The sequence below is a fragment of the Odocoileus virginianus genome, chromosome 17 (genome assembly GCF_023699985.2).
Source record: "Odocoileus virginianus isolate 20LAN1187 ecotype Illinois chromosome 17, Ovbor_1.2, whole genome shotgun sequence".
NCBI classification, from domain to species: domain Eukaryota; kingdom Metazoa; phylum Chordata; class Mammalia; order Artiodactyla; family Cervidae; genus Odocoileus; species Odocoileus virginianus.
Genome location: NC_069690.1, coordinates 14,451,906 through 14,479,207, shown reverse-complemented (window position 1 = coordinate 14,479,207; position 27,302 = coordinate 14,451,906). Strand labels below are relative to the sequence as shown.

The window sequence follows — 27,302 nt, the reverse complement described above, 5'->3', positions numbered from 1 at the left end:
AGGGCAACGAGATCTAGACTTGGACCCTGACCGATTCCCTAGACTCTGTTCATCCCTTTTCCCCATGAGGTCATGTAACGCTATCACACTGAGTCTGGGAAGACTCTTGAGCTGGAAAGTTGAGATGGGCAGGATTTCAATTGGCGGAGAAGAGCATCAGTGAAGCAGAGAGTAAGCACAAGGAGTAGTGTGGAGGGAGGAAATGAGTCTGGCAGGAAGAGGGACACGCCTCGGCGTGCTGGTGGCCGGCCTGGCCTGGCTGGGGCAGAGGATTCAGGCTGGGGAATAGTAGGAGACGAAGATGGTTCTTGTGTCATAGCCCAGGCCCCCACTGGTCAGGGTGAGGCTGGCATGACAGCTGAAGGAACTCCAGCCTCAGCAGGGACTGGGACACAGCAGGATCTGGGACAGCCACAAGGAGCATCAGGGAGAAAGGTGACCAGGGCAGTGGTCTCCTAGGCTCTGGAAAGTCTGGGGAGTGAGGTTCCAGGCAGAGCCCTTAAGTGAACTCAGCCCCAAACCTGATTATAAAGACTGGGTATGATCAATGATCCGAGTACAGAAATCAATGAATATGGATAAATAATCCCATCTATTTTTTTGAATGCATATGTCAGGCATTCTAGGCACCCGGGTACACTGGTGAACAGTTCATAAGAGCTTACATTCTATCACAGGAGACAGAGTAAACAAATTATAAAATTAAATGCCAAAAAAATAATAAAATTAAATTAAATGTCAACTGCTGTCGGATCAAACTATAACAAGGTGGGACTTCCCAGGTGGTCCAGTGGTTAAGACTCTGCGATTCCAATGCAGGTGATGCGGGTTCGGTTCTTGGAGTCCCACATGCCACGAGGTATGGCCAAAACAAAACTAGGGCAGGGCATGAAGATAGCGCAATGAGGCAGAGTGAGAGTTGTGTTATTTTAAATCAAGTGGCCAGGGGAGGTGTCTCAGAGGAGGTGATAGTTGAGCAGTACCTGAATGAAGCAAAAGAGCAAGGCACAAGTTCCTGGGGAAAGGCATGACAGGTGCAGCTAACGGGAAGCGGGAAGACCCTGAGGCTGGGATATGTTTCATATTACTGCAGGGAGGCCTTTGTGGCTCCAGTGTAATAAAATAGAAGGAGAATGGTAGAATGAGTTTGGGAAAGCAGCTAGGGGTCAAATTATCTAGGGCTTCATAGACCATAGTGAGTTGTGTGATTTCAATAACAGTAACAGTCAACACTGCAGAACACACGTTTTGCCCAGTACTACTGGGCAATCAGTGTGCATTAGCTGGTAAGTGACTAGGGCTTGCTATGATTATCCACATTTAACCAATGAAGAAACAAACTAAGGCTTGGAGATGTGAGGCCCTGAGCATTTGCTCTTAGTTGCTGACAGTTTCCCACTCTCCCGGCTTGAGGATCGGTGCATGCATGTGTGTGTGCAAAGTTGCTTTAGTCATGTCCAACTCTCTGCAACCCTATGGACTATAGCCCACTGGGCTCCTCTGTCCATGGGACTCTCCAGGCGAGAATACTGGAGTGTGTTGCCATGCCCTCCTCCAGGGGATCTTCCCGATGCAAGGATTGAACCCATGTCTCTTATATCTCTTGCACTAGCAGGCAGTTCTTTACCCCGAGTGCCACCTGGGAAGCCCTTGAGGATTGGTACTGGTCCTGGAATCTGAGCTGGGAGATCAGCCTGCAGGGCTGAGGCAAGGGATTATTGTAATAGCTACACACATGCAAGACTGTGCATTAACCGGTGTATATCTTTTTTAAAATTAATTGTTAGCCACACCATGTGGCATGTGGGATCTTACCTTCCTGACCAGGGATCAAACCCGAACCTCCTGCATTGGAAGTGTGGAGTTTTAACCATTGGACCTCCAGGGAAGTCCCAACTGGGTGCATATCTAACAGCATGTAGGTTTGAGTCTGGGTGCTGAGGAAGGAGAGGCTGCGGAGAGAGCGCAATCCTTTCACCGCAGGCTCCTGTGCCCACAGACCCCCGTGCTGGCCTCCACAGCACTGGCCCCTCTCCACACTGAACAACTTGTGGATGCTGGAGTCACAAAGGATGGCTATTCACTGTAGCCCCTCCAGCCAGGAATGGTAGCTTTGTCATCTATGTAATCCTGGGATCTTATACCTCATAGTAAAGTGATTCAGTGGGTTACCTACCTGAGCTGTGGCTCAGCTACTTTCCAGCTGTGTGACCTTAGGCAAGAAACTTACCTGTTCTGAACCTCAGCTTTCTCATCTGAAAAACAGCAGGAAGAATAGTAATAGTAGTAGCATCTACTTAACAGGGTCCAGATAATGCATGCAAAATGCCCAGCACAGTGCCTGGCAAGTAAAAAGTGAAAGTGTTAGTCCTTCAGTCATGGCCAGCTCTTTGGGACCCTATGGACTCTAGCCCACCAGGTTCCTCTGTCCATGGAATTCTCCAGGCAAGAATACTGGACTGGGTAGCCATTCACTTCTCCAGGGAATCTTCCCCACCCAGGGATTGAACCCAGGTCTCCTGCACTGCAAGCAGATTCTTTACTACCTGAGCCACCAGACACGTAAAAAGCACTCAGTAAATGTTAGCTATTAATAGGAATCGGAGCTCAATATGGGTTTGTGGAACTAAGCCCTTGAACTTCCCCACCGTGGTCTTGTCTGTCTATTCAACCTATGTATTCTGCTACCTAGCACAATGCTGCGCACACAATTTAGAGCTCAATAAAAAAAAGTCAAGGTATTTAAGAAAATGAAAGTATTTGCAGCTGTAAAATGAAACAGCTAGCTTAGAAAATCCCCGAGCTCCTCCCCAGCTGAGCCAGACTAGGATTCCAGGGGGATCACAGGAGCCCCATGCAAATGGTGAGCTCCCCCAGGCCCACACTGGACCATCCTATCTTCCTCTATGGGCGTGCATGCATGCTAAGTCGCTTCCGACTCATTGTGACCCTATGGACTTTAGCCCACCAGGCTCCTCTGTTTTTCAGAATCCCTCATGGGATTCTCCAGGCAAGAATACTGGAGTGGGTTGTTGTGCCCTCCTCCAGAGGATCTTACCAACCCAGGGATGGGACCCACGTCTGTCTACCTGCATTGGTAGGCAGGTGCTTTCCCACTAGTGCCACCTGGGAAGTCCTCGTCTATGGGCAGGGGTCCTGAAACACATGGGCAGATGTCACTAGGTCCACCTTGGTGGCAGGTCTGGCAGAAGAGGAAGAGTGGGCCAGATTCCGTGTGGGTTCCTGGTGGGCATCCATGCAGGGAACTGGGCCCAACCTCTGCCCAACTACTTGGCAGGAGGCTGGGACTGTTCCAGGGCCCATGAAGGGTAACTGGAAGGCCCATAGATAGTAACTGGAAGAATCTGAGGCTGAAGTTACATTCTCTGATGACAGCAAGCTGCCTCCCCACGACCCTTCCTGACTCTGGGTCTGTCTTCTCCGTAAGATGAGCAAAAAATGCCTACGTTTTTATGCAGCATATCTTATCACAGCTGTAATCAATTACAAGCTTAGTGTCTGCCTTCCCTCCACCCCCAGAATGGAAGTTCCATGAAGACAGGCTAGGTCTGTCTTGCTCACTGTTTTGAGCAGTGGCTTGACATCAGAAATATGCACCATCTCTTGTAGGGACAGAGGGAGGGAAGGAGAGAGGAGGGGAAACTGAGTGGGCCAAGGGAGACTAGATTCTTATTACCGAAGGGCTGTAGGTGGCAGGGGGGTGGAGAGAAGAACCAGAATACCGTGCCCCGTCTCCAGAGGAGGGCAGGAGAGTGGGTTGAGATTGCTGATCCACATCTTCGGGACAGTGGGTCCTCAGCTCAGAAAAGCAAACTTGTGTTTGTCCTCTGGACTCACTCTTTCCAAGCTCTGGGGCCTTTCCTTGGGGGGAGGTGGGCAGAGGTGGGAGACCTCCCTGCCCCCACCCCCATTCCTCTACCCCAGCAGGGTCTCAGGAGGTAGTTTGTTTCCCCCTTTCTCCTGCACAAAGCTTGATTGCTGGCTCGCCTCTCAGTGGGATGGTTAATAAGCCCTTGGGTGACATTAATTGCCAGCAGGCATTAGGGGCCTAATGAGAATCGCCTGCCTTGACGACTCCAGCACCTTCCATCCCCAGGGCCTCCGAGGGCCAGTCCAGCCCGCCCCACGCTGCACCCCGGAGCTCCAGACAGATGGGGGGGCAGTGTTGGGAGCCCCCGCAGGCCCCAGTACTGAGCTGAGGAGCCACAGCCAGCAGGCAGGGAGGAGGGAGGCTTCTAAGAACTGTTCGAGCCCATTTTCCAGACAGGATGTCACTTTTCTAGATGAAAAGGACACTCACCGTGTCCGAGGTCTAGGACCAGTCGAGCAGATTGAGGGACAGAGGGGAAGCACCCCAGGGGGACTTGCTCTGCCTGCCTCTACCCACACTCTCAGTCAGGATGGGTGAAGAAGTTTGGGGGGGGTGACCCTAAAGGTCCATACACCACCGCCCCCTCCCGGAAAGAGCTATGTCCATAGGACTGAAGACCCTCTTCCTCCAGAGTAGAGTGGGACTGAGACCCAGCCCTTGAAGGGTTGGGGCTTGATACCCAGCGAGACTATAAAATCATTTCTATTGATCCGATGCCTCGCTGACAGCTGACGGTTGACTTGTCTGGTCTGATCTGGGTTGCGCTCTAATGGAACCGGCCTGACGGTGGGAGAGAATGCCATCCCAGCCCCCCTCCCCACCCCCATCAGCAGGTGCCTGGGCGAGTGTGCAGAAGGGCAGTTTCCCACCCCCACCCCACGTCCCTTTAAAGGTTAGCAAAACAAGTTATGGGAAGGCACGTTCCCTCCTCTCCGCGCCCCCTCCAACCCCAGCACCGTAGAGGTTTTCCGGGACCGGTGCCCCGGACACCATCCCCAAACGAAGCTGGGCGCGGCGGCCTGGCTGATTCCCACCCGGGGCTCCGGAGAGACCCCACGCCCAGACTCTGGGGGTGCAGATAGGGTACCCTCGCCCCGCGCCTCTGGCCGAGAGGCTGCAAAACAGCTCTGGCGCCCGGCGAAGAGCGAGCATCCTTTGAAAAGGGACAGCGGGCGGCTGCGGTTGGCGTCTACCCGGGGCGAAATGCGGCCGCCGCAGCCGGCCGGCGGGCCCCACTCGGGTCCCAGCGCTAGCCTACACTGGGGAGGAAAAAAAATAAAACCTAAAACAGGGGATCGCGGAATCGCGAGGTCGGCCCTAGCCCAAGTCTCATTAAGGAGCCGCGCGCGCCCCCAGGCTGGGAATGCGGAATGGACACGTGGACCAGGGAGGGGGAGTTCGGGCGGAGGTGGGGGGGGTCTCCGTGGCGCGCGAGTCGTGGGCCGCGCGCTCCGAGGCCACGTGACCACGGGGAATCTGGGAGGGGAGGGGAGCGAGCGAGCGCGCCCGGCTCGGCGCCCGCTGCCGCCGCTGGGGTGGGCGCTCGATCCCGGACGGGGGAGGAGGGCGGGCGAGCGCTAGTGTGTGTGTCTCTCTCTAGTCATTTACGGCCGAGCAGCCGGCGCGATCGCCGAGGAGGCGGCGGCGGCTGCTTCGTGCAACTGTGGCTCCCCCACTCCGCCCCACCTCCTCTTCCTTTTTGCTACTTGATTTTTCTTCTCCCCCCCACAACATTCGTCCATGGGGAGCCGGCCCTCTTGCCGGCACCTCCTCTCCGCTTGGCCCGGTAGGCACCAGCTGCCGCCTCCCCGGCCGCGGGTTGCGCCGGCGCCGGGTGCCCCGGCCCCTGGCGTGGCGCCCGCGTCTCGCCGCCCGCAGCCCAGCCTGGCGCGGCGCTCCGCTCACCCAAACTGACTCGGCCAGAGGGAGAGAGAGCGAGAGCGGATGCCCGGCTGCACCGAGACCCCGGGCGTCCGGGAGCAGGGCGGGGGCGGCGGGGAGAAGGAGGCGTCGGATACTCTGAACCCCGGAAAAGTTCAAGGTTTGTGCAGGCTCCCCCGGGGAAGGCGAGGAGCGCAGCGGAGCAGCGCGCCCCTCGGCTGAGACAGCGAGACCTGGGAGGAGAGGGAGGCGACCCGGGGTTGCCGCGGGCTGGCCGAGCCCCTCTCCATCCCACTACGCTCGCGGCCAGGAGGCTGGAGTCGGCGCCCGAGGCAGGAAAGGCTGGGCTCGGGCGATGTAGCCCGCCTTCCTGCTCCGTAGCTTCTCCAAACCCCGTCTCCATGGGGCAGCTCGTTCCGGCCGCCCCACCCTCGCCCCAGCCGCGGTGCCGCTGCCCGGGCAGGCGGCGCTGAGCCTGCCCGTGTGGAGCCCGGGCCCTGGTCGAGACCGGAGGGAGCGCCAAGGAAGGGAGCTCGGCGAGGGGACCAGCCGCTGGCCGCCCACCCCGGGGCCCTCGGTGCGGGCGTTGTCTAGGGTCGTGGCGACCCGCGCTGACGGTTTCAGCACTGCACGGAAACTTTTCCTTCTCTAGATGGATTAAAGTTGCTTGGATTTTCTCTTTCATTGCGAAAGAAATTATTCATTTGCGCCTAACCTGGGATTTTTATGCTGGAGCTGCGGCTGCTGTTGCAAGCTGTTCAGGAGGAAGAAAACCGCGCTATCCATGTGGGGTTACTACCGAAACCTAGGAAACTGGGACTTGCTTTGGAAATCTACACCCTCCAGCGAGTTCGGATTCGAGCTGGGCCGCGGGGCTGGGGAAACGAACACTGGGCTCTAGGCAAGCCTGCGAGACGCTAGTGGCCATCCGGCCCGGGGACCGCACGTGCGACTCCCCCCCCCCCCCCCACCCCACTAGCCGCACAGATCCTGCAGGGGGCACCAGACCGGGGGGAGTTAGAGGCTCCTCCCGCCCCGAGCGGCGCCCCCACCAGTTCCGAGGGTGTAGCCGGCGGCGCCTGGGACGCCCCCTCCCCTCAAAGTGCCCCCGAATTGCACTCCCTGGCCCCAGGAGCCTCAGCAGAGACAGCCGGACGCCCTCGGCCACCTGAAGTTGGATGTGACCAAGCCCAGCCTGGGACCAAGTCGTCGACCGCTGCCCCCTGCCGCCCCCTCCTCGGCCGGCCATGGCCCCAGGGATGCCGGGCCGCGGCGGCGCCGCCCTGCTCTGCCTCTCGGCGCTGCTCGCCCACGGTAAGTGTCGCGGCGCGGACTCGGGAGTGAAGATGCGGCGGGGACCGCTGGAGCCGGCAGACAGGAGCCTGGAGAAGACGAACCCCCCACCCTCTGGACTCGCAGCCGCCGCTCCCAGCTTAGCATCTCAGGCTGCAGCTCGAGTTACCTCTAGCCCCCGCAAACCCTTTGGCGGGAGCGGAGGCTGCGAGCCCCGCCCTGGGGACCGAATCCGGCCCCGGAAAAGGGCGGGAGGGTGAGGGGTGTATCCCTCCAACCCACTCCGGATTAGAAAGAAAGGTCCAAACCCGGGAGTCTTGGGGGCGTGTCCACCCACGGAAATCTAAAGGGACCCGAGGGATCCGCCGGATCGCGTCCGGGCCACCCCTCCTGCCGCTCCCAACCTGGCAGCCGGCGGGGCCCCGGGGGGCTGCTGGGGTCCGCGGGGATCGTGTCTACCCCGCCACTGGCGCGCAGCCAGGTGCGGGGCCGCGCCGCCCACTGCCTCGCTCCCTGCGGCGGTGTTGAAGAAGGGGAGTGGACTGACAGGGGCCCGGGGAGCCGCGGCGACTCGCCCGCCCGCCGTCCTGTGAGCTGCATCTAAATGGCCGGCTGAGCCCAGCCGGAGGGCGGGGGTCTGGGCCGCGGGCGCAGGCCGGGCCGGCGGGCGGAGGGAGCCGGCTCCGTGCTCGCTCGCTCTCGCTCGGGTTCTGCAATCTGTTGCGTCTGCTCCCCAGGCTCGCCTCGGGCTCCGCGGTAAAGCGGGTGGGAGAGGGAGGAGCCGGGGTTGGCGCGCTTTGGCAGTGGGACAGCAGGGATACGGATGGGGGCCCGAGGGTCGCGGAAGAGCACCCCCACCCCCGGAGTGGGGACTCAGATCCGACGGAAGGAGGCTGCAGCGGGCCTTACGCAAGCTGGAGGCGCTCCAGGAGGTCAGGGGCGCTGACCAAGCGGGGAGGGAGAGAGCTGGAGGTGGGGAGGAAGAATGAAGAAAGAGAGGCTCCGACCCCTCCCAACGGAGACGAGCGGGGCTGGGACACACTTAGCCAACCGGCAAGGGGGTGAGGGACCTGGTTGCCCCTCGCCGAGGGGTGAGCCTGGCCATCCTGGAGAGGGGCTAGGATAGAGGGGGCGGAGGACCATCCGCAAGGGCGGAGGATCATCCGTGTGCAGCGCTCAGCTTTTGCCCACGTCGACCGGGTTCTTAGGAACCTGACCATGCCAGCCGTGAGCGGGGTCAAGGTCTCTAACCAGCGGCCTCTCTTACCCTGAAAGAATAGGAGGAATAGGCTCTGGGAATCTAGGGTCCTGAGGCTAGGAGTGGGTGGGGAACGGTCTGACTTCCCTCTACTAGTAGATTGATTCTCCCCGGCTTCAGGGGAGGGGGGTGGCTCGGGGTGGGGGCCTGTTTTGCGTTCATTTCACCAAGAACAGCCAACCTCGGTGCTTTAACAGAAGAATGGGCTCGGGGAAGGCAGCCGAGAACCAGAAATCCCTCGGGCTTTGCGTGCAAGACTGGGGGCTGGGGGGCAGATTGGGAGGGGACCTCTGGATGTCTGAGCACTGGAACCACGGGGGCTGTGCTTGTGACCTGTTCCCAGGGAATTTGGGGTTGCAGTAGGAAGGAAACACAGCTCAAAGCTGGGTCTAGGCATGGCTCTGCCCCCACCCTCTGTGTCTTACTACCAGAATTCCCTTCCAAAAGCCCAGCGAGGGTCCTACCTCCAGGAAGCTCAGACATTCTCAGTAGGTTCCCATGTGCACCCTCCTCACCCCTGAGCCTCCTATTAAAGATTCTTTGGCCTCCCTCACCTGCCAGAATCTCACCTGCTTCCTAAAACCCAGCTCCAGTAGGGCCTCGGTGTCCTGGCTTTGCTTCTCTTGGAGTAAATCTATCTACTTTAGCTTCTCCTTAGATATCGGTGTCTTCTCTGTGCTCAGCTACTTATGGAGTAGTGGAGGCAGGTGGTGGGCTATTTCTGCCTTGTCCCCCACACTGCCAGGGTTTAGCACAGTGCCCGGGACACTCAGGGCCCTGGGTGGACAGGTGATTTGTTGTTGACCAGTCGCTAAGTCGTGTCCGACTCTTCGCAACCCCATGGACTGTAGCCTGCCAGGCTCCTCTGCCCTTGGGATTCTCCAGGCAAGAATACTGGAGTGGAAACATATACACTAACATATGTAAAATAGGTAGCCAGTGGAAACTTGCTATACCACTCAGGGAACTCAAACTGGGGCTTTGTGACTACCTGGAGGGGTGGGATGGAGTGGGAGGTGGGGCGCGAGGCTCCAGAGGGAGGGGACATGTGTATACCTGAGGCTGATCTGTGTTGATGTATGGCAGAAACTATCACAATATTGTAATTATCCTTCAACTAAAAATAGATTTTAAAAAAGAAAAATGCAGTGTGGACAATTTTGCTGAGAAAAGAAAAGAATACTGCAGTGGGTTGCCACTTCCTTCTCCAGGGCATCTTCCCAAGCCAGGGATCAAACCCTAGCGTCCTGCCTTGGCAGGCGGGTTCTTTCCCACTGCCACCAGGGAAACCCTAGACAGGTGGTTAGAAGGAAGCAATTTGAGGAGATGGAGCAGGGTCCCCCCCATGGAGCAGGCATTTCCCCCTCCTGGTTTTCTGTCTCACTTTCCAAGTTTCTTCCCTGAATCCCCATCCCATGCCTCAGTCTCTGCTTCCTTAGGGGAGGGTACCAGCAGATGCTCAAAGTTTGGGAACCACCCCCAGATGGATAAGGCCAAAGAAGTTCCTTCCCCCGTAATATCATCTCCCCTGGGCCTTCCTCCTTCAGGAATATCTAACACCTGCCCACCAGAAGCATGCCTATATCAGGAAAAGGGTACATGGATTTAGTCTCATTTCAAACTCACTCTTGGTTGAGTTCTGGGCTCTTCGAAGATGCTGGGGTGGAGGTGGGGGTGCAATTGCAGCTGTTCATGCCTGGCAGGCTCCTGAGGCCACAGGGCTCTGACCACACAGCCAGACTGGGAGCCAAACAGCCTGGGTTTCTGACTCTGGCACCATCGGGTGGGGTGACCTTGGGCTGCCTCCCTCATGTCCCCCATCTTTCCCAAGCAGTGTGCCCTCTGGCCCATCCCTCCCCTCCTCACTGTCTGTCAAGACTCCCGGGCCAATGATGTCTGTGAACAGAGTCCTGCTACCTTTCAGGGCCCGGCTCAGCCCCAGGGGTGGCAGTCCCTACACTGCTGTCACCGTCAAGGCTTCTGCCAGAAGCCATCTGAGAAGGCCACTCCCCTGCATCTGGTCCCTGGGGAGGCCTTCTGCTCCATTTTTAGTTTGGATAGAAGTTTAGTGAGGCATAGTGGTGGTTTAACCTACTCAAGGACTGATTGTGTCAGCTTCCCACTCAGTAGCCCTCACTGGTTCCCCACTGCCTGTACGATCAAGGGTACAATCTTTGCCTTCTTAACATACAAAGCGTTTTCTGTTCATGTCTCAATTTACATTTTCACTTCTGTGGTACTGTCCTCTCTTCATCCTCCATGCATCTTATGAGGTATCATTCTTCTCACCTTCCTGTCTTTCTGCTTTTGCACCACCAGCCCCTGTCTATCTGGAATACCTTGCCTTCAGAAAGCCTTTCCTTGCCTTCAAAGCCCAACTGAAATGTCACCTCCTCCAGGGAGTCTGCCTAGATTACTCCTTGGCTTCTCATCAGCAGCATCAAACCCCCAACAGAAATAACTGGTCTCTTTCTGGTGCTGCTTTGGCCCCTCATGCCACCTTCCCAGTGCTCCTCAGGGACAGCAGTGTGTGTGTGAAGGGTATGTGTGGGCATATTTACGGTCATATTTATATGTGTACCCTTCCTCATCCCCACATACTTGCATTTAGGGCAGGAGCCATGTCTTGTTTTTGCCCCACTCTCCAGTGGTGGGAAGACAACTCTATTGTGGGGCCCTCACAGTATTAATTGCAACTGGAGCTCTGGGGTGTGGAGCATAAGAGGGCAGAGGGAAGAGACAGAGACAACAAGAAGAGAGTCAGGGGGTGGAGCAGGACTGTGCCACACCCCTTAAGTGGCATATACAGGATACACATGTCTGGGGTGATGTTATATAACACAGATGTGAAGGTAATGTCTCATGATGCTCTGAATACATGATCTCAAGTGCCTATGTCCTCACCTTTGTGGTCATCAGCCCGGCTTCTCTTCGGGTTGTGCCTGTGCTCTCCCCACCCCACTGATCACCCAAGCTCTGGGCCCCTTTGGAGATGCAGGAAGGACATTCAGGAGGACAGGGTCACTGCTGGCCTTGGGAGGCTCCCTCGCTGCTGGAAGTGAGAAATGGTGCTCCCCTGCACCCCCCCACACCCACACCCATCTTCCAGGCCACATGGAGCCCTACACAACACAGCCTTAGTTAATGTTTAAGACCAGTAGGTGGGGATGTGTTATAAACTTGGTGGCAGAAAATGAGCTTTATTGGAATCCATTCTGAAGATAGCTCAATGCTTGGCTGCAGGAGGTAAGGCCACTTTGGAATACCAGGGCGGGACCTGGGCATCTCCTAGGTCCTCAGTGGGGGCCTCTCTGAAACCGATAGACCCCCAAGCCTGAGATCAGTTGTAAGTACTTGTGATGCTGCAGACTCTGAGACCTAGAGAGGCATCAGGGCAGAGGGATGGAGTGGCCGGGGGAGGGGGTCTCTCTTTGTTGCCCTGCTCACAGTGATGTCCATTCACAACCCTGCAACTAAAAGAGATCACAGAAGCTGCAATCCAGCCCTCGTGTGGAGGTGGAAATGGTCACTCGGGGAAGGACCAGCCAAGGTCATCCTGCCAGTTCATTCTGGAAGCAGAACTAGCACCGGAGTCCAGCTTTCGAGACTGGCAGTCTGCTCCTGGCCCCTCGGCAGAAGTTCTATCTCCTCTGTCTGCGGCTTTGGCTTCGTGCAAAGATACACTTTCAGCCTCAAGCTAGCCTCGGGCCCCACACAGTCAAGATAATCAATCACCAGTAGTGTTAATAAACCTTGCCAAGTACTCCAGAAGGCACGTGGATGGTCTCAAAACCTAGTCATCAACTCCTTTTCATGAGCTTGAAGTCCAGTTGGGGAGAGGAGAAAAAAGACTCTGATTCTGACATTGGAGTCAGTCTGGAATCAGAGTCCCCAGGATCCAACAGATAAGGCTTCAAATCCGGACTTGGTCATCCACCTGCTGTGTAGCCACAGGACAGTCACTCCCACTCCAAGTCTTATTTTTTTCTCTGCTGAGTGAGAGCAGGTGATTCCCACCCTGCCCTCTTCCAGTTCACTGGCTGTGCCATGGAAAAGCCTCTGGTCACCTCCCTGGTCTTCCCGTCCTTGGAGACCAGCCACAGATGCTAAGACCAGACAGATTCTTCCTCTCTGTCCCCCTCCCCAGGTCTTCTTTACTTCTTCCTTGCCAGTGCTCAGCACAGAATTTTAATAAGAGATTAATGAGCCAGTTGTGGGTTTGTTGGTTTGTTTGTTTGTGTTTTTTTTGGAAAATATTTTTTTTTCTATTTTCCTGCTCTGTTTTTTTAAATGAAAAGTGGGCTTCCTTATCATCAATTCAGCTGGCGATGCCAATATTCCAGAGGTCCCCAAGGATGGGGCAGTGTATCAGGGAGCATCAACACTCAGCCAGCTACCGCATCCATCTCCAGAGGACCAAGAGGCTGCCAGGGTAGGGAAGGATGCCCTAAGACAGGTGTGACCTTGTGGGAGGCAGGCTGAGGGTCCAGAAGTCATTATCTCCTTTCCTCTGCTGTGTTCACCCCTTTCTGATCCACCACCACCTCCCCAGCTCCGCCTTCCCACACCTCCACCCCAGGCCCTGCTGGCAGACAACCCAGCAGGATGAAGTGGAAAATGGAAGCAATTACCTGGATAGTCAATGCTTGTTGCACAAATGAATGAATGCAAGAATGAATAATTCAGTGCAAAAAAAAAAAAAAAGAAAAGGTAATTGAAGAAAAAAAATTTTTTGTCCAAATTATCTAGATAATTATCTGCCTTTGCAAAGTTCTGTTTTTTATCAAACTTGAGTCCTTTCTGCTTCATTCTTGCCCACATTTTTTTTTTGGCCCATGAGGGTGAACAACTGGTTACTCTCATCTCTTGTGTGACTTCCTGGTCCGTTTAAGCTGTAGGGCAGTGGGCAGGCTGTGTGCTTGCTGGAGGAATTTCTCAGCTTGTGTCTGTTTCCTGAGCCCACCATTTACGATCCTTGGGGCTAGGAGAGTCACCCGGATACAGGATGATGCTCAAAATGGTCCAGGTTCTCAGAGGCATCTCATCCAAGGATCCAGGTCTGAACATCATCAGACCCTATAGGACAGGCCTCTCACTCTGGGAGAGAACAGGCAGCCAGGGCACCCTTAAGCCTGACCCCCTTCCCAGGGACACCGCCCCGGAGGTGGTCAGCTCTTAAACAGAATCAGCCAGAGTCACATTGAGTGACAACCTCACTGCTATTCGGGGGAAAGAGGGGAGATGATTCCTGCTCACAGGGAGTGCCTCCTATGGCACGGGAGACAGTCTTATCTTCAGAGAGATCCCAGTCTGATGAGGGAGGCACCAATCTGATGAGAGAGGCCCCTGTCTGATGGGAGAGGCACTGCCCCAGCCCTCAAGGGTGACCTTTGTCCTCCTGCACATTGAGGGTCCGATGGTGAGAAACAAGATGACCTCGTTGGCCCAGCAGTTGTAGGACCCCACTTTTCAGGCCTCCCTTCTTCCCCCCCAGCCTCCAAGGCTATTGAGGAGCCTGGCTCAGGGCCAGAAGGAAGTGTATTTTTGGCATCTTGGGACAGATGATGCTGCACACTTGTCACGGCAGGAGAACGGTGTCGGTGGGAGCTGGCAGTGCAGTGCGCTCAAACGCGCGCCCACACGGTCATGGGCACTCACCCGGACGCTTGAGGGTCCCAACAGTTCTTTGGAGTTTAGCTTCGCGATCTCATTTGATTCTCCCAGCAGCCGCCAGGTGAAGGCAGCAACCATGATCCCATTTTACAGAGGGCAAAGCTGAGGCTCAATGGAGTCCTGGCCACACTAGCTCTTGCCATCAGGTTTTCTGACCCTGAATATGGAGGTCTTCTTGCCCTACCCCCCTGTTTCATGCATACGGGAATTATCCCAGACGGCCCGACGGCCACACGCGAATGTACTTGAGTGAGGCCCACCTATCCCACCCAACTCAGCTCTCCAGTCCTTTAAATGAGTCACATTCTTTTTCACATCAGAGCCTCTTTACATCCTGTTCCCTCTGACCAGAACACTCTCCCACCCCATCTCCTACTCAGCCTTCAGGCTCAAGTGTATCCACACTTCCTCCTGGAAGCCCGGCAGATTCTGAGTTGAACACAGACCCACCAACCCTGCCGCCCTTTCATTTTGCCTTCTTTGTAAACTGCATTGCCTGGCCTCCCTGATGGCTGCCAACTTGGATGGACCTGGAAGGGATGGACCACTTGCCTGCCGCTGTATCCCCTGGGGGCTTTCAAGATGTTAGGAATAAAGTAGGCATTAACGTTTTGCCAGATGAGTCAATGATCATACAGTCGCTCAAATACACGTGGCAGAGTCCTCTTCCTTGTCTCTCAGCAAGTATTCAGCTAGTGACTACTGTTCTAGGTACTTGGAGTTAATCCATGAATATAGCAAAGAGTCCCGTACTCCTGGAGCCTTTATTCCTAGGCAGGTGGAAGAGAGGCAGATAGTAAGTAATAAATGTGAAAGTGCAAGTCGCTCAATCATGTCTGACTCTTTGTGACCCCATCGACTATACAGTCCATGGAATTCTCCAGGCCAGAGTATTGGAGTGGGTAACCTTTCCCTCCTCCAGGGGATCTTGCCAACCCAGGGATTGAACCTAGGTCTCCTGCATTGCAGGCAGATTCTTTACCAGCTGAGCCACAAGGGAAACCCAAGTAATAAATACATACGATAAATAAATTATATGATGTGTTAGAAGACAATGAGAACCAAGGAAAATAAGAAAAAGGTAGGGTATGGGAATTGGGGATTCCAGTGTGTGTGTGCGCATGTGTGTGAGTCTGTGGGAAGAGGTTGTGCAGTATTTAAACGAATGATCACTTGATTAAGTGTCGTTAAGCAGACATGAATGAGGCAAGAGAACAAACTAAGCGAACGGCTGAATATCACTCTGGGACCAGTCCTACGGCAGGGCTGAGTACCATTCCAGACAGCAAGGAGGCCAGAGGGGCTGAGCACAGGGGAGGCGTTGTGGGCTGGGGAGGGTGCAGGGAGGCTAGGGGAGCAGGGAGGCCCTTGGGAGAAAATGAACTGGTAAGCTGAGTGAAGTGGGGAGCCATAGCAGGCTTTGGAGCAGGAGCGACCTGAGCTGCTGGGAGCTGCAAGCTTGCAGAGCTCCAGACCTGTGGGGGTGGAGACCACACCCCCGGCGCCACAGAGGGGTACCTTCCTCAGCTCTCTTTATAGCCCCTTGCCCCTCACCATCCTGGCTGTGACTGTCTTTCCTGCCTTCCTGCGGCCATCCCATCAGAAGCAGGACCACGGTGTGCAGGGGGCAGGCTGCTGCAGAGACCACCCAACGATTGGCAAGGCTGGCTTCCAGACTCTTCCAGCCAAATTAGCAGCCTATTCCGTGGGCTCAGGCCTCCTGTCTGTAAAATGGGGCTGCAGCCAAAGCCAGTCAGCCTGGATCTCTGAGAAGTCCCACGGTGGCTCCAGATTACCTGTTGCTTTGACCCTCCCCACCCCGCCTGACCCTGTTGCATATCTGCCGGGGTTCGGTTGGTCACCTCCTCCTCCCACGTCCAGCCCCCTGCCGCCGCAAGACTGCAGCAGCCCACGCCTCTTAGCCAACATGGTGAACTTCCCCCGGGCTAACCCACACTCTCCTCTGACCTGTCTGCCCTGGGAAGAGAGAGGCCTGTGGGGCCTTTGTCCAATAGGAAGGAACTCTTGGATAGGAAATAGGAAAATTTGCCATTTTCTCAGCTGCCAACACAGCAGAGAAATGATCTCAATTTTCTGTGACTGTTCTCTGCGGGAGAAAAACTGCTAGCCGCCAGCCCCTTGCATGAGGCTTGATGCTGGGGAAAGGGGGCTGGAACTGGAGGGGGTGGTCCGATGAGAAGCAGGGGTGGGGGCTGGCCTGGCTTGGCACAAAGGACTGGGCTCACCCCTTGACTGCAGCCCTCCTGTCTGGGAAGCCCTTTCCCACCCAGCCCCACTGACCACGCACATGGGTCTGAGCAGCTATTGGACTATCTAGTTATCTTAGCAGTCACTTACTACTAACAGAGCACCTGACACGTGCCATGGCCTGTGCTGGACACCCTTGGAGCCAGCAGTCAACTGTCTGGTTTCTCCTGACGCTCAAAATTCTCTTTTTCCACCCCCACCCTCTCCTGTACTGAGTTCTAACACCAAACTGCCTGGCTTTGTCCATCCCCTTGTGGTTTCTGGGCCAGTTGCTTAACCACTATGCCTGTTTCCTCATCTGAAAATGATTATCAAAACATCCAGCTTAGAGGACTGTTGTGATGATTGAGTCATTATTCCAAGTCAAATATTTAGAATAGCGCCTGGCGCAGAGTGTCTGAAAATGATAGTTCTCAGTATTATTGTTATCGATATTATCAGCGCATGCCAGGCACTGTGTTAAATGTGAAAATGAAGACAATACAAGGCCTGTCCCACGAGGAACTTCTAAGGTGGTGTCCCAGGGAGCTGAGCCGTTTCTGCACAGACTGTGATGAAATTCTGCCATGGATGTGCTGGAAGGGATAAGAGTGCGGTGAAGGGAGAAATCTTGAATCTGCTGGAGAAATCAGGGGAGGCTTCCTGGAGGAGATGCCACTGCAGATGGCTTTAACAGGCTCAGGAATCCTGCCTCTCAAGACTAATCGGTCAGCATCCACTATGTGTTCAAGACCCTGAGGGAGACAGAAACATAGGACAAAAGTGGTCCCTGGCTTCCCAGCTCTGACCAGCATGGGAAGAGCCACAGCTGCCTGTGAGGGAACAGCAGGCTAGGGGGCCAAGTGCAGGGTTCCCTGGATGATCTCTTACGGTTTCTCAGAACTTTGACCCTGTGTTCCGTGGAGCACTAGGGAGCTGTGGAGCATTGTGGAGCGAGGGAGTGGCTTGATCAAAGCAGGAATCAAACAACAGTGACTTGACTGGGGGCAGTCTGCAGATGGTAGCAATGCTAAGGAAGGTATTCCAGGAGCTGATCCCAGGGGCTGAGAGTAAGGGCTCTTGGGATGGGGGATGACCATTGGAAATCATCAGAGGTGCCAGCACATGGCAGAAGACCTACTCTGAGAAGCAGGGAGGTGGATCTGAGAGCTGGCTCTGCCTCTTAGCTTCAGCCTGACCTCTCTTTCCTACTCCTTGGTTTCTGCCTCTGTAAGACTGGATGGCGGGCTTCCCAGGTACTGTGAGTGGTAAAGAATCCACCTGCCAACGCAGGAAAAGTGAGAGATATTGATCCCTGGATTGGGACAATCCCCTGGAGAAGGAAATGGCAATCCACTCCAGTATTCTTGCCTGGAGAATCCCACAGACAGAGGAGCCTGGTGGGCTACAATCCATGGGATCACAAAGAGTCAGACACGACTGAAGTGACTTAACACAACACTGGATGGCAAATGGGGAGTCTGTAGCATGTGGCTCAGTAGTTGGAGCTTTTTTGTTTATTATTATTATTTTAGCGGTTAAAGTCCAGAGAGCAGAAGGGACTTCCCTGTGGTTCACAGCCCATTCTGACCCCCTTGGGTGATGACTGGAATGTTTACTGTTGGTTCCGGAGTCTTGGGGAAGGTGGCCCAGTGGGAGAACTGAGACAGATGGGATCTTCTTCACGATTTTTAATAGAGGCCCAGCCTCCCTCCTCATCCCTCACCCTGACAGCCTGAAGCTGAGGGGTCAAACCCATCAAGGGTCATTCTCAGTGTTTGGATCCAGGAAAGCCTCAGAAGAAGTCAGTCACATCAGACTGGGGTGGGTTTTCGCATTGCCCCAAACCAAACAGATTGGAATCGCAGCCCTGCTACTGTGTGGCCAGGTTACCCGGGAACCCTTGTCCTCTTTGTCTCCCTGAGCCTCAGCTTTCCCATCTGCAGAATGGGAATAATACCATCACCTCTCTCCACTGGGCTGCCACAAGGCTAAGACACCAGTGTGCGTGGACGTGCCCAGAACAGAAGCCGTGTGCCTTCCCGAGAGGCTCAGGAAACAGTCCATGGGTTTGTCTCCTTTCTTTCTTGCATGGAGCCAGGCCCTGCTGCCGGGAAGCATGTTTAAGACAGTGCCAAAGAGTTCCCAGAGAGCTGTTTTCTGGTGGTTGGGTTTTTGGTTTGGTTTTTTAGGGGGTCTTTTTTTTTTTAACCCTTGATACGTCCTAGCAACATGCGGCTTGTTTTAAATGTTTTAAAAACAGCAGTGGCCAGGTGCCCGCCCCTCTCCCTCCCTGCCTGCCTGCCTCCTTCCCTTCCTAGGAAAACAGTCTCAAGCCTCGCCCTGCCTTCTCAGGATCTCTGCATCCCTGAGTGGAGGAGGCCTTCCTGGGAACACAGCTAGCCCCAGCCCACACAATGCCAAGGTGGTACCCAGCCCTCAAGGCCACAGCATCTCAATATTTGCATCTCCTCTGCAGCATCCCCCAAGCTGGGCATAAAAGCTGCCTGGATGCCATCAGGGAAGGCAGCCAGTGCCATCACCAGAAATAAGATCTAGTGGTGTAAGAAGTTTCTGACAGAGCCCAGGGGGCCCTGAAATTCTTCCTCTGGCGCCTCCTGCAGCCTGAAAGCTTGTGGGAGACCCCGATCCCAGAGCTGACTCCTGCTGCTTTTCAGTCTCAGATTCCTCATCTGCAAACAGGAAGAAAAGCAAAACCATCCTGGATGGTTATTGGGGCCTGGAAGCAGAGACGTCATCTGCCAACAAAGGTCCATCTAGTCAAAGCTATGGTTTTCCAGTAGTCATGTACAGATGTGAGTGTTGGAACATAAAAAAGGCTGAGCGCCAAAGAACTGATGCTTTTGAACTATGGTGCTAAAGATTCTTGAGAGTCCCTTCGACTGTAAGGAGAGCCAACCAATCAATCTCAAAAGAAATCAACCCTGAATATTCATTAGAAGGACTAATGCTGAAGCTGAAGCTCCAGTACTTTAGACAGCTGATACGAAGAGGCAACTCATTGGAAAAGACGCTGATGCTGGAGAAGATTGAAGGCAAAAGAAGGGGGCGACAGAGGATGAGATGGTTAGATGGCAACACTGACTCAATGGACATAAATTTGAGCAAACTCTGGGAGATAGTGAAGGACAGGAGTCTGACATGCTGCAGTTCATGGGGTTGCAAAGAGTTGGACACAACTTAGTTATTGAATAACAACAACAAAAAATATTCAGAATTCAGTGCGGGGTCTCTATAACCATTTATAATTCACCATGAAGCCTTAGGAGTCCTCAAATGTCCCAATCCACTCAGTGGGCCCTCGTCTCCCCAGTGTCCTACCAGGTCCTTCCTCTGCCTCGTGTGTTCTCTCAGTCAATTACTTGCCTTTGGACAAATCCTTTCCTCCTTTTGGAGTTTAGCTTCTCTGCCCATGAGACCAGGGTTGCTATGCTGGGCCGGTGCTGTTCAACAGAAATGTACCATGAGCCTCATGTATAATTTCAGTTTTTCTAGTTATCACATAAAAAAGTAAAAAGAAACAGGTGAAATGAATTTCAACAGTCTATTTCAACCAAAATATTCAAAAGGTGATCATTTCAATATGCAAAGATTTTTACATCTTTTTTTTCCCCCTTTGTGTTACATCTTTGAAATCCCCCATGCCTTTTACACCATCAGCAGCTCATCGCAATTCCAAATTGGCCCCGTTTCAGCTGCTCAGTAGCCACACGTGGCAAGTGGCCGCCCTCCTGGAAGGTGCAGGCCTGGGTGACCCCCAAGGGCCCTACCACCTTCTCTCCCTTGAGAAGTATTTTTGGGGGTGAGGATTCAGTGCTCTGGGGACCTGTGAGCCCTGGGGACTCTGCGGTCCTTCTCGGAGATTCCTTGCCCAGCCTGGAGCTCACTCAGCTCCTCCCCAGCCCTGGCATGGTGCCTGCTGGCCCTGGGGGCTCCCATTCAGGCAGGCAGCAGCTCTCAGCTCCTTCCCCTTCTACTGGGAGATTCTGTAGACCTGTAGACTGTAGGTCTGATCAAGTCACCCTCCTGCTCAGAACCCTTGAGCTCACTGAAAGTGAAAGCTTGAGTCCTTCGGGGCAGACAAGGCCTCTCGATTGCCCCTTTTCCCGGCAATGCTTCTCTGACCGTATCTTCCTCTCCCCCACTCAGCTCCAGCTGCATTGTCCTTTTTGCAGTCCATACTGCCTGGCACCAAGCCTCAGGTCCTCGCTACCCCTCCGCCTGGCCTTTTGCCCCACAGAAGCATGGCTCACCACCCCCTCCCTCTTTCAGGTGTGTGCTCGAGTGCATCTTACCAGAATGGCTCTCCCTGGCCACCCCTTCCTCTGCCCTGACCCTGCTCCATTTTCCTCCTTCTGACATACTATATAGTCATGTCTCTGCTTGTCATGTCTCACCCACTCCCCTTGGAATGGAAGCCCCCGAGAACAGGGCAACGTCTGTTCACAGCTGTACTCCCAACGCCTGGACTGGCGCCTCACCCAGAAGAGATGCTCAGCATGTATTGTGTGGAATGAATGAACAGACAGGTTGCACCTTTCCCTCCTCTCACTGCTTCTTCCCAGGGCACCACCAGGAAGAAACGTCTGGGCGCTGAGTGGATGACAGGGACCAGAGGGGTGATGTTTATCTCTTCCCGCCTACTTGTGCTCAGTCCAGCACTTTGGGATCCCATGGACTGAAGCCCGCCAGCCTCTTCTGTCCATGGAATTTTCCAGGCAAGAATACTAGGGTGGGTTTCCATTCCCTACTACAGGGGATCTTCCTGACCCAGGGATCAAACCCATGTCTCTTGTGTCTCCTGCATTGCATACAAATTCTTTATCACTAGCACCACCTGGGAAGCCCCCTGCCTGCCTGCCTTCATTTGAACATTCAGCTGCTGTGTCCTGGCTTTGAAGTTTCGGGAAAAATGAGTTTACAACCCCATGGCTTAGGTTCCACATCTATAAAGTGGGATAATAAGAGTACCTTCCACACAGGGTTGTAGTAATGAATAAATAATTAATGCATGCAGTGTGCTTGGAGCAGAGCCTGGCTTGTAGTAAGTGCTCAAGAAAAAGTAGCTACAGGTTGATTCAGTGTGGGTTTTTGAATATATGCTCCATGCCAAGCACTGTGACAAATAGTCACGTGGCAGGAAGATATGGTTACCGGCTGATGTAGGTAGAGGATGCAAATTTCAGTGCAGGGGGGCAGAGGTGAAGGCAACCAGAGACTGGCTAACCTGGACTTCAGAGAGATGCAACCAGTGCCAAAATCTCTGTGATCTGGTGCGATGAGTTCCAGCAGCCACATGGGGTGACCTTTGTCCACCTGCTACAGCAGTGAGAAGTCAACAGCATGGCCGCAGGGAACCCCCACTCTGCCACCAACCCAGAGGGAGTTACTTCTGTTCCCTAAGCCTCAGGCTTCTTATCTGTAAAGTGGGAGAAAAGCAAGTACCACCTGCATCTCAGATCACGGGGATTCAATGAGCCAATGTGCGTAGAGTGCCCAGCACTGCCTAGAGGCTGGATAGACAGGAGATGCCATCAGTCCCCTCCCTGCTGAAGTACTGGCCAAAGGGAGGAGAGCCTGTGAACCTCCACGGCAGTGCCTGCATGCAGCTGGCCCTCCATCAGCGCCTCTTGGATGCACTGGAAGCTGGTTTGCACCCTGAAATCCTCTCTAGACTGTGGCACAGCGGGGCCACTCAGTGAGGGGCGGAGATACTTAAAGTCAGGGGAGATAGATGGGAGCTTCCAGCATCTCTCATCCTGGAAACACACCTATTTGGAAGGTGGAGACTAAGGTCCAGAGAGAGGACCGATCTCAGCCCAGCACACACAGCAGCCAGGAAAGGCAGAGCCAGACCCGAGACCCAGGTCTCTTCGCCCAGGCCAGTGGGCTGCTGTTGTGTCTTCAGAGGTTTCACACGAGGGTGTTTGAGGTTGAGGGGGAGTCAGCATGGCCAACCACAACGAGAGGAAGCTGATTGGTCACAGATCAGAGCACCCTACCCCCCCCACCCCCCCCCACCCCGCTTTCAACTTCCCTAGGGGCGTTTCCAAGGGGTGAGCCAGCCAGCATGCTGTTTACAAGGCGTAAGCAGACTCCATCCCCAATAATCACATCACAAACAGCCTGAAATATCAACTGTGGGGACGACTTTGATAAATGTATGGCCGGTTTTCTCGTTTTCCCTCCATTTCCCTCCCTAGGATCCCCAGTCCTCTTCCACATCACATGCGTATGTACACACACACGCACGCACGCACGCACCCACACACCTGCATTCCCCAGGCATCCCATCAGGCCTCTGATCCCGGCTCAGGGAAGGTCAGTTTTGTCCTAGTCCAGCCCTAGAAGTGTGAGTTCCCCTTCTTGGGGGTGGGCTCAAGGAGCAGGTATTTGAAAGTCAGGCCCTCAGCCCTGAAGTTTCCCCCTGTTCTCCACCATGACCAAGGCTCCTGGAGCCACTTGCAGTTGAAAAAAAATGGCTACACTTTATGACCTTATCACAGGTAAAGCCTTACCTGTGAGGTTGACATGCCCATGATGTAGATGGATGAGGAAACTGAGGCTTCGAGAGGTGAAGTGATGGGCTCGGGTCTCAGAAGAGAGGAGGTGGAGAGACTGTGTCTCCCACTCCCCCGGGCCCTAATCTCCTGAGTCTGCAGCTCTAGGTCCCAGGGCCCCTCCTCCGGGCCCCAGTATCCTAGAAGTGACACTCCCGTTCAGCTTGGTCCCCGTGTGGTTCGCTCACCCCTGCAGGGGTCCTGATCACAGAAGAGGAAACTGAGGCAGAGCGGCTGGCTCACCAGCCCATGACCCCGCTTGCCGCCTCCTCCTGCATCTCAGCCATTTCTGCTCAAGGCACCTTCCCCACCCATCCCTTTTCCTCTGTCCCTGGCTGCTGCCTGGGGCAGGGGGTGGGGGTGCTCCCACTCAGATTTATCAGGCCGGAGTCCTCCCCTCCTCCCCACACCTTTAAGAATCCAGACTCTCCTTCCTTCTCCATATCCCTGCAAAGCCCATCTGCATAAAGCCATCCCCAGGCCCTGCCTTTAAAAGTCTTCATCTTTTCTCTTCTCCCTAAACGGCCCCTAAATGATTTCTGTAAATTGCTCTAAGTAGCTCCAAAAAAAAAGAAATAATAATAACTCAGCCACTGGCTGCCTGACCGGAATGTTGATGGCTCCCCTCCTGCCTGGCCGCAGCTCCCAGCGCCTTGCTGCCAGGCACCCAGATGCAAGCTCCTCGGCTCCAAACCCAGGAAGGGGTGCATGGCCTCCGAGAGCCCCAGCCTCGCCTCCTCCTTCAGGCAGGAGGCTGCCCACGTGCGTCTCTCATTAGTCGGGGAGCTCCCCCCAGGCAGCAGCATCTTTCCCTTCCTTTCCCTCGCCCCCACCAAACTGCAGACTCTCCCAGGAGACAGCTGGGTTCCATCATCACTCTGGGGCACCTCCAGAGAATGCTGTGCCTCTCTCATCAGACTAGGGGCTTCCCCAGGAGAGACTGCTTGCCAGGGGATTCTCTCTGGGCAGGGCTGCGGGGGGCAATCAGCAGCCCCTCTGATTCTAACTTTCCTGGTTCTGCAACCTGCTCCCTAACAGGGCCTCATTTCTTTCATCCTGGACTAGAAATCTAGGTCTTGCTTCCTAGCCTGAGATCGGCTTTGTTTATTCCTTCCTTCCTTCCTTCATTCTACAAAGCTTTCCTTAATACTTGCTGTGTTCCAAACGCTGATCAGACATATGTCCTTCTGTAGATGTGGCCCCTTTGAGGTGCTTCTGTGACCAGAGCCCCCAGACATGACCTGGTTCCCCATGGAGTAGGGCATTCAGCCAAAGGGCCCCGTGGATCTGAGTCCAGCCCCAGCCCCTGGTCACCACCCTTGACATCCTGGCCTCTTTTCAGGGTGGACCAGAGAGGAGTCCCTCTTGGAGGGCGGAGGCCAGAGGTGGGAGGTAGGTGCTTCCTACGAGACCCCAGCCTGGCTCACCCTTCCATCCGATCCCCACCTCACTTCCTGCCCCTGGAGCTCCACCGTCTCCCGGCCACCAGAGAGTGAGATCAGGGCCAGCGGACCTTGATCCAAGCAGCCTAACCTCTAAAATGGTGGTGGTGTGTGGCCATGAGCAAGTCCCTTCCACTCTCTGGGTCTGTTTCCCTTTCTGAGATGTGATAGGATTGCACTCAATCATTGATTTTCTTTTTTTTTTAACCAGAAAAATACATAGTACATATAACACATTATACTATACAACGTATTGGGCTTGCCAATATGGCTCAGCAGTAAAGAATCCACCTGCAATACAGGAGACTCAGGAGACTTGGGTTTGATCCCTGGGTCGGGAAGACCCCCTGGAGGGGTGCATAGCAACCCACTCCAGTATTCTTGCCTGCAAAATCCCATGGACCAAGAAGCCTGGAGGGCTGCCGTCCACAGGGTTGCAAAGGGTTGTTGGACACGACTGAAGCGACTTAGCACAGCACGCACCTATTATGTGGAATACAGGTGGTATATAAGGTAGATCAAAGCAGAACCGCCGGTTGGATGGAGAGCAGCAGTGTCTCCCTATTATCTGTCCCCCACTGTCACCCCGTGGCCGCCCTGGAGACCCACGGTGAGCCCAGCGGTAACCTGTCCCTGGGGCCCTGATGCTCTGCCATTGAAGGAATCTGGATGGTGCTGCTTGATGGGGGGAGGTCCCTTCACTTTGGCCACTGATTCTTTAGGACCCGACTCAGTTTGGGGGGCAGGGGAGCCCATAAGAAGAATCGGCTCTTGCCTGGGCACCCAGCACCCACTAGAACCATTGAATGAGTCCAGCAACCAGTTAGAAATGCAGGCATGAGATTCGCTCAGCAAGGGGCAGGGGGCCCCAGCCCAGGACAGCCACGCTCACCCCAAAAGAAGGCAGGGCTATTCCAGATTCACGAAACCCCATTTGTCATCCTTCCTGCTCTCTTTGATGGGCAGAAGGAGGAAGGTGGGGAACAAACACAGACACAGCCCTCCACTCCCTCTCTGATGTAATTGGAACCCAATTAAGTGAGTAACTGTTACAAAAGTGAAATCACCTTCCAGCCACCTGAGGATGGAAGCCCATGCTCAGGGCGAGCCTGGGTGACCCAGGCTGGGACCCGGCCCTGGCCCAGCAGTTGAGGGTTTCCACAGGATGACCTACAGAACTCCTGACCACCCCACCCCGTGGGAAGAGCTTCAGAGCAATCCAGTCCAGCCCCTGCGGCCGGAGCACAGCCTCGGGCCCCCAGGCTCTGGTAGCCACACTGAGCCACACAGTATTGACCCAAGATATGCACCTGCCATCCCAGGTCCCAGCAGATGGAGATAGTGTCATCATGGAGGCACGGACCTGAGTCCCAAGGAGAAACAGGGAGGTGGAGGGGGGGAGGGAGAGAGGGCAGGGTTGAGTTTCGGTCATCTGTGGATGCAGGGCTAGGGAAGGGAAAGCTTCTGTGAAAAATAGAACAACCCAAGCAGTGATTCTCAGGGCTGCCTACAGTCAGGTTTTGCTTTTTATTGCAGTATAGTTGCTTTGGGCTTATCCTCGTGGCTCAGATGGCTAAGAACCCTCCTGCAGTGCAGGAGACCCAGGTTTGATCCCTGGGTCGGGAAGATCACCTGGAGAAGGGAAGGGCAACCCACTCCAGTATTCTTGCCTAGAGAATCCCATGGATGGAGAAGCCAAGGAGCCTGGCAGGCTACAGTCTGTGGGGTCGCAAAGAGTCAGACACAACTGAGCAACTAACACCTTCACTTTTCATAGTTGTTTTAGAACAGCTGTACAAAGAAGTGAATCAGCTACGTGATACATATTCCCCTCCCCCTGGCCTCCCTCACACACCCCCATCCCCGCTCTGGGTCATCACAGGGCACTGGGCTGAGCTCCACGTTCTCCACAGAGGCTTCCCACGAGCTGCTTTACACGTGGTCGTGTGTATGTGTCAAGCCTAATCTCCCAATTTATCCCCCGCTATCCTTCCCCGGATGTGTCCACACTCTGTTCCTGCCCTGGAACTAGGTTCATCCATACTGTTGTTCTAGATTCCACACACATGTGTCAATATGCAACATTAGGTTTTCTCTTGCTAATAAATGCATGTGTCTTGGATCCCAGCCCCAGAGATCCTGGATTCACTAGTCTGGGCTGTGATCTGGTCTCCCGGGTGATTCTAAAGGGAAGCCATGACTGAGGCTCGCTACTCGAGCTGAACAAGTGTAGGGGCAGAGTGTATACGGACTTCCCTTCCACTTGGTTTTGCTGTGAACTTAAAGCTGGTCTAAAAACTAAAGCCTAGGGACTTCCCTGGTGGTCCAGTGGCTAAGACTCTGCACTCCCAATGCAGGGGGTCCGGGTTTGATCCCTAGTCAGGGAACTAGATCCCACATGCCTCAACTAAAGGTCCCATGCCACAGCAAAGATCAAAGAACCCGAGTGACAAAACTGAGAGCCAGCATAACCAAATTAATTAATTTTTTAAAAAAAATCCTAAAGTCTGTTTCAAAGGAAAATCTCCGTATTAGTTATTCAGTTTTTTTTTTTCCTCCCTAAATATGAGAGTTTTAGAAATGTTCCAAAGGACACGAACTTGGGCAAACTCCGGGAGATGGTGAAGGACAGGGAAGCCTGGCGTGCTGCAGTTCATGGGGTCACGAATAGTCAGGCATGACTTGGCGACAACAACAGCAGCAACTAGAGCAAGACTCTCTAAACGGGGTAGAGGGAGTGGAAAGAGAGTAGGAGTGCCCTCTCAGGACCCACCCAGAAATTCTGGATTAGTTTGGCTGGGGAGGAGCTTGGGAACCTGCATTTTATAAAGCTCCCTGAAACCTGAGCCATCCCAGTGCTGGGGGTTCCACTGGGGAGGGGAGACTTGGAAGCCCCAGAGGAGAGGGGCCCTGGGAAGGAGGAGGCATGTGGAAAAGGTGTTGATGATTGGACTTGTCCTATTTTTAAGTGATTTGCAGGGAAACTTCTTTCTCTCTCGTTCTCTCTCGTTCCCTTTCTCTCCCTCACTTAGTCC

General features: G+C 54.5%; 1 protein-coding gene across 1 annotated transcript in view; it reads left to right on the top strand.

The window, feature by feature from the left end:
- The first annotated feature begins 5,450 nt into the window (after window positions 1-5,450).
- TMEM132E (transmembrane protein 132E) overlaps window positions 5,451-27,302 on the top strand; it is a 58,931-nt gene continuing 37,079 nt past the window's right edge. Inside the window, exon 1 of the mRNA XM_070478697.1 lies at window positions 5,451-7,087. Within this exon, the coding sequence (XP_070334798.1) occupies window positions 7,021-7,087 (67 nt within the window). The 5' untranslated portion in view covers window positions 5,451-7,020. The remainder of the gene's footprint in view (window positions 7,088-27,302) is intronic.